The following is a 12347-nucleotide window of genomic DNA, read 5'->3' on the forward strand; positions in this document are numbered from 1 at the left end:
GGAGGTGACAGGTCGGGTGAGACTGATAATCCTTTAAAGAGGGGCAAAGAGGCGGACGGCCTGTGCCGGTGGTGTTGGCATTCCATTTTACGTGTCTTGGAGTTTTCTCAATCTATTCGACTTCGATGGTGTTCAGCTACACGCTCCTCGATAAATTAAGGTTCGTGCTACGACGCAATCTATGCCGTGCAAGGGACTTCACGAATCGCTATATCACAAACAAGTTGATTGACAGGGTGGAAATGTACGTCTTACAATGTGAAGATCTTGCGCTTTTTTGTATGTGGTGTCTTCTTGGCTTCTGTCATGTCTCCCGAACTGGGTAAAGTGATGCTGTAACGTAGACATCAACGTTACATTCTTCGGGACGTATGGGCCGTGCCGCCTGTCAAGATGGACTCGCTCCGGATATTACCGGCCGAGACGGCTGAAAATGTCGTCTCGACGATCCTGACAACCTACAACACTCTACCTAAACGCGGCAAACCTGCCACCCGAGATGACGGAACCGAAGAATGGACTATTCTTGCCGGTGTCGTCCTGCGGAAGGGAGATGGTCTGGAATGCGTCTCCCTAGCGTATGTTAACCTTGTTGGCCGACATTCAAGTTTGCTAAGTGGGCGACGTACAGTACCGGAGTGAAATGCCTTCCGGCCTCCAAAGTATCCCTCGCAAAAGGCCTCGTCCTGCATGACTGTCATGCTGAGATCCTAGCTTTACGAGGGCTCAATCGCTTTCTACTGAACGAATGTTATCAACTCGCTGCTGATCCTTCATTCTCTTCGGCTTATGTCGCACAAGCTGAAGGCAAAAATGGATCACGCCCCTTCAAGATCAAAAAAGACGTCACAATCCACATGTGGATCTCCACCGCTCCTTGCGGTGATGCAAGCATGGAAAACACGGCGGCAGAGCAGGAAGATGCAACACCTTGGACATTCGACGAGTCGGCCTCAGGCGACTCGCTGCTGCGCGGGCGCTCATATTTTAGCCTGCTCGGTGCTGTGAGAGCAAAGCCTGGTCGCACGGATTCTCCGGAGACGTTGTCAAAGTCGTGTTCAGATAAACTTGCGTATCGGGCGTCGACGTCACTGTTGTCGTCGTTGACCAGTGGGCTGATATCGCCGGCGAACGCGTACCTCGAGAACCTTCTGCTACCGACGAATCAATACAATAAGGTCTCATGTCAGCGCGCCTTCCAGGATCGTCTAATTCCTCTGAGAGAGCCTTCAAATGTATGGGAAAGCGGATACAAGCTCATACCATTCAATACTCTGCCGGTAAAACCCGAGTTGACCTTCGAGCACGGCAAGAAAGACGGCGCAAAGCCAAGTCCACTAAGTGTGGTATATGTGAAGAATGAATCAACTAGTGAGGTTCTCTGTGGCGGCGTCAAACATGGAAATAAGCCATTTTCCGGGCGAGGGGCGAGTATGCTATCGAAGGCAAGCATATGGGAACTTGTGCAGAAGATTGAGCGGACACTCAATTCGAAAGAAGTGCCACTTGAAGAAGACAACAGGACATACAACATGGTTAAGAAAGGTGGGGAGTTTGGGGCTGCCAGAGGGAAGGTCAAGACAGATGTGAGAAACGTTCTGAAAGTCTGGAAACCACAAGCTGAAGGCGCAGATGATTTTGAATTACCAATACCTTCACGTAAGAACAACAAAAGAAAAAGATAATGCTTGTCGAAATGCCGGGGTATCATACGTTGTTCGGGTATCTCACTCCTCCACTTCCCTCCTCCCACGTATCTCATGATATCAGTCCAGGGAAGATACCACCACATCTCCTGCACTTATAGAATCACTGCCCCGCAAGCAGCCTCTCCCGCTCAGCCCGAACCTTCGCCAATTTCTCCTTAACCTCCTGCTCCTCCCTCTGCAAATTCGCCAACTCACTCTGCTGCAACTCGATCTGCTTGGCGCGCGCAGCAATCTCGGCAGTTGCTTGTACGACTTCGGGAGCGGCAGACCCGGAGGCGGCGGCCGCAGCTGCCTTTTCTTCAGCGATTTTGCGGTGATGGATGGCGGCACGGATAGCGTCTTGATTTGGTGCTTCGGACATTGTTTGAATGCGATCCTTCGATGGATTATGGGTTTGGAACTGAGGTTGTCGATTGAGCTCGGATGCAAGGGTTCGCGCGTTACGGGCACCTGGGGAAAACTACGAGGAGAGCGGAGGGGCAGTGCACGAGTATAATATGGTATATACAACCAAGATTCAATAGAGTGGAGAAAATACTAAAAAGCACCCACAAATAGCATACAACTCATTCAAATGCAAGAGAACTAAAAAAAAAGACGTCAGAAACAAAAAAAACAACGAAACGCCGGCGTATTTTTTCGAGTCTGTGCAATGATCATCCTTATCAACCTTCCTGATCTTCCTCCTTTTCGTACACGTCGTCATATCATAATGCTAGAACGGGAAGCTTAAGTAGACTTAGACTTCTTCTTGGTCTTCTTGGAGGCGGATGACTGGGCACCATTGATGTAGTTGACCAAGTCGTCCAAGTTCTCGGTACCGCGGGGTCCACGGGAAGCCTTCTCCTTGATCTGCTGCTGAGCCTGCTGTTGAGGCTGAGCGTTCAGGAAGACACGAGGAGGGAGCGATGCCCTCTGCTTAGCCGCCTTGGCAATGTTGACAGCGTTCTGAGTAAGTTGCTCGAGCCAGAACTCAGTCTCCTTGGTGTTCTTGTCCTCGGGACCGAGCTCCTCCTTGAAAACGTTGTAAGCATCACGCATCTTCTGAACAGCACCCTTAGCGTCTTGAACGAGAGCAAGAGCCTGGGAGAGCTGGAAGGAAAGAGTAGCAGTGTTAATGCTCTTCTCACCAAACAGCTCCTCGCAAACTCTCAAGGAAGCCTCGAACCAGGTCAAAGAGTCCTTGTACTCCTTAACGCTCTGCAACATAACAGCGACGTTGTTCATGGTAGTGACAGAGTCGGGGTGACCCTCTCCGTAAGCAACCTTCCAGTAAGTGAAAGCGTGCTTGATCAAAGCAAGGGCAACCTGGGAGTTACCGTTTGAGTGCTCGAACAAAGCAAGGTTCAAGTAGTTAAGGATGGTCTCGCTAGAGTCAACACCGAGGGAACGCTCGGCAACGATGACAGCCTTACGGGCAAGTTCGCAAGCAAGAGCCTTCTCCTCGAGCTGGTGGTAGATCATAGCAAGGGAGTTGTATCCGCGAGCGACCTCGGGGTGCAAAACACCGTAGATCTGCTCGTGAAGGGACAGAGACTCCAGAAGAAGCTCGACACCGAGGTCGCGGTTGCCCTGAATGATGGACATACGACCAGCCTCCAAAGCCTCCTCAGCAAGGCTAGACTTCGGGGAAGCTTCCTTGACGACAGGAACGACGTTAACCAAGTCCTCGGGAAGGAAGGTGACCTTCCTCTGGGCAGTCTGACGAGCAGCCTCCGCGGCGGCGGCAGCAGCAGCGGCCTGAGCAGCGATCTGAGCAGCCTTCTTCTCAGCCTTCGACTTCTTACCAGCAGAGCCGTTGGAACGAGTAGCAGAGGTGTTCTCAGGGGTGGCAGCGCCGTTGGCCTTGGGCACCTCAGCCTTCTTCTCAACGGGGGCGAACTCGTAGTCCTGAGCCTTCAACTGGAATCCCATCTTGAGGGCGACGTCACGGAGGAGCTGAACGGGACGCATGTCAGTCTCGAACCAGGCGTTAACATCGAAGGTGTTGGCCCTGAAGCGACGGAGGGTTTGCTCAGTAATGCGAGCACGGATGGACTCGACAGAGAGCGCGGTGAAACCAAGATCGGTGTTCTTGTAAATAGCCTTCAACCCAGCATCGACGACAGCCTCAGGCTTAGCATTGAGCTTGAAGCCAACCAAGCAGTTGAGAACGTGAGCGACAGCAGAGCTGACAAGAGGAGCAGGCAAACCCCTCAAAACAGAGTTGAAGACGTGCTTGGTGGCACGGGCAACCATCTCCTGAGCGGCGAGCTGACGGACAGCCTTAAGCTTCTTGTCATTGGTAGCAGTCAACTCGTAAACCTTACCAAGGTAACGCATGTTAATACCACGCTTGTGCATCATGCGAGACAAAGCGGGACCGTCCAAGGGAGCGGCGATGAGACCCTCCTTGAAGTCAGAGATGATTCCGGGGATAACCTCCTCGCGCAAGAACTTGGAAGCAGCACGGACCTCAACCTCGTCCTTCTCGAGCTGAGCATTCTCCTCCTCAGTCTGGGGGACCTGACCAGAGAAAGCGTCAGGGTTGAGAGAGTACTCGAACCCGGAGATGTCGATGCGCTCTTGGGGCTCAGGCTTCTTCTCCTCGGCCTCCTCAGTCTCCTCTCCCTCAGCAGCCTCAGCCTTCTCCTCCTTGGGCTCAGCGGCCTCCTCAGTCTTCTCAGGCTCCTCAGTAGCCTTGGCGGCCTTCTTCTTCTCAACCTCAACCTGAACCCATGCCTTCAGCTTGCCCTCCCAGAAAGTCTCAATTAACTCGGCACGGAGAGTAGTCATGCGGTGAGGGTAATCCTTACCCTCCTCAGCCTCAGCACCCTCCTCGAAAGTCTTAGGGCAAGCCTCCTCCAAGAACTCAATGTCGAGAGGGGTAAGGCGGTAAAGGTCGAGGACGTACCTACGTCCATCGCAACCAGCCAAACCCTTAGTCTCAACGGAAGCGGCAAGATCGTGCCTCTTACCCTCCTTGTCCCAGACAGGGTGGGTCTTGATGTGAAGAGCCTTAGCGACCTCCTGGAACATAGGCTCGAAAGAAGCGTCCTCAGCAACGACATCCTTGCCGTCAACACCACCGTAGATGATCTGAGAGTCACCCTCCTCGCGCTGACGGAAAATACCGGGAACAACAGACTGCGCAACAATACGCTCACCCATGTAGTCAACAACAGCAGTACCCAACACGCAAAGACCGTTAACATCCATCATGTTGTACAACCTGACACCAGCGACATCCTTTCCGACAGCGGCACGAGCAGCATCGTCACCACCCTCCTTGGCGAAAGTTCCGACACCATCGTAACCACGGGAGAAGAAGATGCTGTTGTAGACGAACATCTGGGCATCCGTGTCCTCTAAGGGGTTCAAAGCCTGGACCTCACCCTTGACGACAGCCATGGCGCCACGGGCGGCAGCGTCGGCGAAGTCGGCATGGGCCTTAGCCAAGAGACGCTCGCGGAGGACACGCTCTTGAACGTTGGCACGGGGAAGCTCACGGGTAGACTGGATCTCCTCGTTCCAGTCACGGAGAGAGTCGAGGTTGTCGGTACCAGCCGTCAAGAAAGCCTCCTGAGGGCGAGTAGAATCGGAGGTGTGCTGCTCAGGGTGAACCAACCACGGGGAAGCAGGGATAGCGTTAGTCATAGGCACAGTAGCGAGGGGGTCGCAAGACTGAGTCAGCTCCTGAATCTTGGCGAACTCCTTCTTGAACTTGGGCGAGAGCTGACCGAGGAGAGTGATGAGGGAGTGAGCGTAGTTGTCCTTGTGGGCAGACTTTGGTGATGGGTCGAACTTGTTGTTAGAGGACTTGTTGACGTAAAAACCACCGACGTGGCCGGTGATCTGGTACTGCTCGCCCTCGAGAGTAGCGACCTGCAAGTAGAGCAAGTGACCCTTCATACGGTAAGGTGCTGGTGGGGGGTTCCATGCGGAAATTGCGAGACCCTGGACCGCCTTGGGCACACCGTTACCCTTCCTGGCATCTGGTGCGGGAATGAACTCGGAAAGCTTTGCCGGTGCGTCGATCTCGTAGCCAGTCATCGCATGCGGCTTACCCTCCTTCACCTCCAAATCAATCGTCTCGAACAAAGAGATACCGGCGCTGATTCCAGCAGCACCAGCGAATCCAGCGTTCTTAGCAGCAGCAGGCCCAGCCAGCAAATCCTTGACGCGGGTAAAGTGTATCCGTGCATCCTTCTCGGTGTAGGGGTCCTCAATCAAGACGATCTCGGTGTTCTCGTGGGACAATCCCTCGATGTCGCCAATCTCGGAGAAGTCGTTGATGGTCTGGCCATTGTATTCGAGGTGGAAACATGTGTTGTCGGAAGTGTAGGGGAGTTCGATAATCGATTGGCGGATATCGTGGACGGTCTCGTGGGGAGAAGCAACCATGTCGACGACATGGGGGGCGTGAGGAAGCTTGATCTTCAGCTGGTAGAGCTGCTCGGCTGTAATTCGACTCGTCAGCCAAAATACAACAGTAAGCCAGGAAAACGAATCGCACCTTGAGCCTCAGCCTGCTCATCCTGAGCAAGTTCCTGAGCATCCTCGGCCTGAGGAGCCTGTTCAGCTTGAGTGGCGGCTACACGATCATCGTCAATTCAATTCCAATTGCTCCTCGGCAAACAACAATGGCTGCACTCACCCTCCTGCTCGGACATATCGAAATGAGAGAGTGATATCTCGTATATGTCTTGCGAAATACGTATTGAATGTTGCGCACGCTTCGACCAGAATTTCGAGGCACTGCATTTCCCCGGCCGCGGACGCAGGTGTCAGGGTGCCTCGTTCCCGAGATTCATACGCTCTGTGGGCCGGGTGTTCGGCAAATCCGAACGATAAGATTGGCCAGAGTTTGTAGACCTGGGATTGTAATTGTAATGGTCAGTTATGCGAGACAGTTTTTGGCTGCTTGTCCGGCATTGCAATGCTTCAGGCGTGGGTAAATATGTTCATAAATGGTATCCTTATCCTACACGCAAATACTATCATACAATCCCAATATGCCATGCTTCACTCTCACTTCCCAACAACCTGCTTCCTCAACACATGCTTCTGCACCTTCCCTGTACTCGTCTTCGGCAACTCCTTCACAACGTTCGCCTTCTTCGGAACCTTGTAACCCGCCATCCGACCCTTCGCATACTTTAACACCTCCGCCTCGTCAATTGTCTTTCCCTCCTTGGGCACAACGAACGCCATCGGAACCTCACCCCACTGTGGGTCAGGGATAGCGATCACGGCGACTTCGAGGACGGAGGGGTGAGTTAGGATCGCGCCCTCCACATCGATAGAAGAGACGTTCTCACCACCGGTAATGATGATGTCTTTTGCGCGGTCCATGATAAGGACTGACCCGTCCTCCCACCATACGGCGAGGTCCCCGGTGTGGTATGCGCCGCCGGCGAAGGCTTCTTCGGTTGCCTTGGAGTTGTTGTAGTAGCCCTTTGCGTTGAGGTTACCCTGCAAGACGATCTCACCGATTGTCTTTCCGTCTTTTGGAACGTCAGTTAAGGGGACTTTGCCGGTCTCCACGACGCGACAGTCCATGCCAGTGAGGTAGGAACTTCCTTGTCTGGCCATGTTGGCGTACATCTCATCCCCCGGAAGATCCCTCCACTCAGGTTGGAAGAAATTCCTCGTGACGGGACCATATGTCTCGGTTAATCCGTAGACATGGTTCGCCTTGAGTCCGATCTTCGCCATATCCTTGAAGAGCTGCGCAGACGGGGCCGAAGCGGCAACGATAACGTTCACATTTCTGTCGAGCTTCTTGGCCAATGGGGAAGCCACGATATGCTGATTCACAACCGGTGCAGCACAGTAATGCGTCACGCCCTCCTCGAGTAGGTATCTCCAGATCAATGGGTAATCGACCTTACGAAGGCAGATATGTACACCGCGAGCACCGGTCACAGCCCAAGGATACGTCCATCCACCAGCATGGAAAAACGGCAAGATCCAGAGGTACCGACACGTCGGTACACCATCCGGATCGGCAATATTCAGCGATCCCTCAATAATGTTGGAGAGGGCGGTCAAGTAGAGACCACGGTAAGTGAATTCAACACCCTTGGGCTTCGAGGTAGTTCCCGAAGTGTAGAACAAACCGAACGTCTCGTTTTCGTCGACTTTGTCAACGCAGAGGCCGGTCCAGCCTGTAGCGCCGAGTTCTTGGTGATACTTCTCGCCTTGCTTGACACAGTCCTCGTAAGCACCCGTGAGAGCCGAGACGTCACTGTCCTCAATGACGCGAAGCTTCTTCGGACCAGAGTATCCCTCCACAAGGTGTGCATATTCCTTATCAATGAAGATGAGGGACGATCCACTGTGCTCGATGATATATTGCACCTCCTCCCTCGTCAACCGATAATTAATCCCAGCCATCTTCCCACCTGCAGCAGGAATAGCATAGTAAAGCTCCAAAACCATCGGCGTATTCGGCGAGATAATCCCAACCATACGCTCTCCTCTCTTCCACTCCTCTGTCTGCAACAGCCAGTGCGCAAGCGCGACAGCGCGCTCACTCAACTGCTTGTAGTTTCTTCTCACAGTCTTTCCATCGGCGTGTTGATGAAGCACCGCGGGAGCATTCGGACTAACTCTGGCCGCTCTCGGGAGCCAGACGGTCGGATTCAGGTGATGGTGATTCGCGACGTTGATGCCTGGGAAGGAGGGCGGAGGAGCGTCCGGGAAATGCTTGGTAAGCGCCTTAAGACGATCTGCGGCAGATGGTATCGAGGGCATTGGTTTTGGTCGATTGTTTGAAGGGTGTTTCGAAGTATGACATGACAGCAGGTGATCAGGTGGTGGTTGGTTTATATACGACGGGAAGGATGCACCCAAGCGAGGTGGAGAACGGACTGTTTTGGGTGTGGGGGAGTTGCTCGGTAGGCGCGCGCCAGATGGAGTGGGGAAGAGCGACGACGAAAGGCAGGTATCCGCTCCTCGTGATTCCTCCGAGACGACCGAGAACGAATCAATCGCCTTGGAGCTCTCGATGAAATCGATGCTTGACAGGGTGAAGCGAGAGGGGTCGCGGGCGGGGACGTTTACAATCAGCGCAACCGTGCACCGCTTTCACAGTCCCGTGATTTGTCAGTACGTCCGATGCATGTCCAGCACCTGACCAACCCACGGGCGTTATCACCAACATTCTTCGAATTGGTGACGCTGGTTTGATCTGCAATTAAATGAGAAATAAGGTTTCCTTGGCGGGCGGCTGCCGTCCTCTGCGCCGGGGCAGGGTGTTTGCGCGCCTTTGCCTTGGCCAGACGTCATGAGCACGAGAGATACCAACACCCAACAAGACCTTTGATCCACCGGGGAATCCACAACGATCACCGAGGAAATGTCGTCAAGTCAATTGCTGGCTCTACCCAATACCGAAGCAGTTCGTCGGCACCGAGCAATCTCTACGCCCTCGAGACCGTCACAAGATATCGTTCCGACATTGAAGGCTATTAGAGAGGAGAATCATGGACTCGAAAGTATAGAGAAGCCGATACCCACGGCTACGAGACCGAGGAGAGAAAGCAAACATCTGTTCCATCGTCTGGATTTCGAGTACCGTCTGACGGCGTAAGTGGCTCACAAGAACTCGGTTGCTCCTTGCTGACAATGGGCCGTATAGGTTTGACCCACACAACACAGAGCGCTCCAAAACCTCCTTCAAAGGCTTCTTCATCCTCTTCTGGCTCGGACTCTCGCTACTCGTCCTCACCACTCTCCTCCGCAACCTCAAAGAAACCGGTCGGATCTTCGGAACCTCCGTTGCCACTCTCTTCATTCACAATGTCCAAGAAGTAGCAATGACAGACGCAGCGATGATTCTATCAACCTTCTACGTCATTCCAATTCAAGTCGCTTGCTCGAAAGGGTGGATCAATTGGAACGGGATGGGTCGTGTCCTTCATTACAGCTTGCAATGGGCTTGGTTCGGAGCGTGTATGGTCGTTGCATCAGTTCGTGATTGGAGCTGGACTGCGATCGCGTTCTTTACGCTGCACAGTATCGTCATGCTCATGAAAATTCACTCCTATGGTTCATACAACGGGCATTTGAGTGTGATCCGCAAGCAGTTGAACGCACTCAAGAAGGCCGAGACGGTTGAGAACGAGGGTTTGCATGCTGCGAAGAAGGAAATCTTGACGTTGGAGTTGACGTCGACATTGGGACATGTGACGTACCCTGCCAACTTGAAGAACCCGGTCTGGAATTACGTCGACTACCTGCTCGTTCCGACACTCTGCTACCACATCGAATACCCTCGCACACCTCACGGTATCCGATGGGGTTATGTCGCAGAGAAAGCTTTGGCAACCTTCGGCACAATCTTCCTTCTCGCCATTACGGTCGAACACCACATCATGCCAATTCTCACCCAAGCCTCAAAAGATCTCGCTGAGGAACCGAGCGCCCTTACCTCTGGCCTCATCTTCGCTGAAGCCCTCAGTGCCCTTCTCTGGCCTTACATGCTGGTTTTCCTCCTCGTTTTCTATATCATTTTCGAGTGCATTCTCAACGTCTTTGCAGAGGTAACCTGTTTCGCTGATCGCTTGTTCTACGACGACTGGTGGAACTGCGCAAACTGGGAGTCCTTTGCTCGCATGTGGAACAAACCCGTTCACCATTGGCTACTTCGTCACGTTTACATGCCATGTCGTCCCAGACTCTCTCGAGGTGGAGCGACGATGATGACGTTCTTTATCTCGGCGGTGTTGCATGAGCTTGTAATGGGGATGATTACGAGGAAGGTTAGGGGGTATGGGTTCTTTTGTCAGATGTTGCAAGTTCCGTTTATGGCCATTCAAAGGAGTAAGTTTATGAGGGATAAGGAGTTGCTAGGGAATGTGTTGTTTTGGCTGAGTATGATTACAGGGTTGTCTGGCATGACTTACATGTACGTTTTATACTGAGCATGGCTCAGAAGAGTGACAAGGCGCACTTCTTAGGTTGCTTGGTTTAGCAAGGAATTCACTCTCGTTGATTGTATGGATAGACACTCATAATAGATCGAATGGCAGGAACATCGGCGTTTCAAGAATGGCTATATGCCTTTTGGAAAACAAAATAAGAACGACAAAAGGACAATGCCCCAAAAACCAAGCAAGAATTATAGACATAACTTTCACGCTCAACAGTATCCCTTTTCACCCACTAAACCCTATCATCGCACAACTACTTCAGAAATGGCCGCATATGCGGGGGAGATTGGACTCGACGAGGAGTCGCTTAAGCACCCAAGGAGGGGAAAGCGGACTCGTCAGAGATGGCGGGGGCAGAAGCCTTGGGGCCGCGGGCCTGACCGTTGTTTCCACGGCCACCACGGGGGGCACCACGCTGGTTGTTACCACCACGTCCACGGGGAGCACGGGTCTCACGGGGAGCACGGGTCTCACGAGGAGCACGGGCGGGCTCGGTGAACTTCTGCTCGATCTCGAGAACCTGCTTCTCCTTGCGGTCCTTCTTGGCACCAGCAGCCTTGGTCTTGCGCTGAGCGGAGAAGATGTCCTCAACCTCGTCCACCTTGGGCTTGGTGACAAGGTTCTTGGCCCACTTGGAGTCGTCGGCACCCTCGTTGGGGGTACGGACGGCCTCGATCTTGGGGAGAGCAGCGGTCTTGGCGGCTTGCTCAGCAAGGTACTCCTCGAGGGTCTTGGAGTTGTCCTCCTCCTCCTCACGGACCTTAGCGACCTCCTCGGTCTGACCAGCAACCTCGACGGTCTCGGTGGGCTCAGCACCCTCAACGGCTTCCTCCTTGCGGTCCTTGGCAGCGAGCTCACCGGAAGCTTCCCAGGAGTCGGTCTGCTTACCCCAGCCCTGCTCAACAGCCTTCTCGGAGTCAATACGGCCGGTAGCGGAGTGACGCTCGAACTCGCGTCCACGGGTGCCAGCGTTACCAGCACCACGGCCCTCACGGCGAGGGCCACGGGGACCACGGGGGCCACGGGGGGCCTTGGAGGCGTCCTCGTCGGTGGGGCGCTCCTTGTTGGACTCGCGGCCGTGGAAAGACTTGTCACGGACAGCTATTGTAGACGTCAGCATATAGTCACAGAAAGATCTGCCAGCAGATTGTCAAAAGATGCCAAAATGAACCGAGGAGATCGATCGATGTCGGCAGCTGCAGCAAATCTGCCGGCGAAGAAGATAAACATACCCTCGTCGTTGGCATTGCGGGGACCACGGTTGCGGTTGTTGTTGGAGCGGGGCTGGTCAGCACGGGGCTCATCGGGCCTTCGGCGGGCGGTCTTGGTGGAGGTGGTAGCCTTCACAACCTCCTTGGCAACGGGCTTGGGGGCCTCAACGGCAACGGGCTTGATGTTACCGAGGGCATCGGTCTCGAAGTCGTCGCCTGTAATCAGTTGTTAGTGGTTCGTCCATTGAATTGAAAGCCGACAATATAGCGACGGATATAACGGTGAAATCGTACCCAAGAGGTCGAACAAGTTCTGTAGAAATCACACAATGGTCAGTCAAAAGTTCGCTGCGAGAGTGACGAGCAACTCGCATTCACCCCCCGAATTCCGGCGACGACAACATGACGAAAGCAAGGAAAACGAGAACGGAGAATGCGATGGGATAGACGGTACCTTAGTTGCGACGCTCATTCTAGAATTGATCTCCTTTCGAGTTTCGCGATTGGAG

General features: G+C 53.5%; 6 protein-coding genes across 6 annotated transcripts; 2 read left to right on the forward strand and 4 right to left on the reverse strand.

Annotated features, from left to right (window-relative positions):
* Positions 1 to 171: 171 nt before the first annotated feature.
* On the forward strand, positions 172 to 1747 carry SAICODRAFT_165211 (uncharacterized protein). The gene is made up of 3 exons (XM_019165666.1): positions 172 to 279; positions 345 to 578; positions 632 to 1747. Exons 2-3 carry the CDS (start codon positions 394 to 396, stop codon positions 1683 to 1685), a joined length of 1239 nt encoding a protein of 412 aa, XP_019021993.1. The 5' UTR covers positions 172 to 279; positions 345 to 393; the 3' UTR covers positions 1686 to 1747.
* Positions 1685 to 2092, reverse strand: SAICODRAFT_31643 (uncharacterized protein). The gene has a single exon (XM_019167968.1). The coding sequence runs from the start codon at positions 2068 to 2070 to the stop codon at positions 1810 to 1812; it is 261 nt and encodes an 86-aa protein (XP_019021994.1). The 5' UTR covers positions 2071 to 2092; the 3' UTR covers positions 1685 to 1809.
* Positions 2093 to 2388: 296 nt separating this feature from the next.
* SAICODRAFT_84262 (putative eukaryotic translation initiation factor 3 subunit CLU1/TIF31) lies at positions 2389 to 6415 on the reverse strand. Its single transcript, XM_019171354.1, has 3 exons — positions 6346 to 6415; positions 6205 to 6282; positions 2389 to 6148 (listed from the first exon to the last, which is right to left on the reverse strand). The coding sequence occupies exons 1-3, from the start codon at positions 6359 to 6361 to the stop codon at positions 2439 to 2441; spliced, it is 3804 nt and encodes a 1267-aa protein (XP_019021995.1). The 5' UTR covers positions 6362 to 6415; the 3' UTR covers positions 2389 to 2438.
* A 304-nt stretch (positions 6416 to 6719) lies between these two features.
* On the reverse strand, positions 6720 to 8447 carry SAICODRAFT_36842 (acetyl-CoA synthetase-like protein; the record flags this gene model as incomplete). Its single annotated transcript, XM_019168528.1, has 2 exons — positions 6720 to 8365; positions 8420 to 8447. The coding sequence occupies 2 exons, from the start codon at positions 8445 to 8447 to the stop codon at positions 6720 to 6722; spliced, it is 1674 nt and encodes a 557-aa protein (XP_019021996.1).
* A 523-nt stretch (positions 8448 to 8970) lies between these two features.
* SAICODRAFT_96435 (uncharacterized protein) lies at positions 8971 to 10618 on the forward strand (the record flags this gene model as incomplete). The annotated part of the gene is made up of 2 exons (XM_019172046.1): positions 8971 to 9281; positions 9334 to 10618. The coding sequence occupies exons 1-2, from the start codon at positions 9052 to 9054 to the stop codon at positions 10616 to 10618; spliced, it is 1515 nt and encodes a 504-aa protein (XP_019021997.1). The 5' UTR covers positions 8971 to 9051.
* Positions 10619 to 10934: 316 nt separating this feature from the next.
* SAICODRAFT_27250 (uncharacterized protein) lies at positions 10935 to 12310 on the reverse strand (the record flags this gene model as incomplete). The annotated part of the gene is made up of 4 exons (XM_019167018.1): positions 10935 to 11728; positions 11860 to 12054; positions 12133 to 12151; positions 12293 to 12310. The coding sequence occupies 4 exons, from the start codon at positions 12308 to 12310 to the stop codon at positions 10935 to 10937; spliced, it is 1026 nt and encodes a 341-aa protein (XP_019021998.1).
* Between the last annotated feature and the right edge of the window lie 37 nt (positions 12311 to 12347).

The sequence above is a fragment of the Saitoella complicata genome (genome assembly GCF_001661265.1).
Source record: "Saitoella complicata NRRL Y-17804 unplaced genomic scaffold SAICOscaffold_23, whole genome shotgun sequence".
NCBI classification, from domain to species: Eukaryota; Fungi; Ascomycota; class Saitoellomycetes; order Saitoellales; family Saitoellaceae; genus Saitoella; species Saitoella complicata.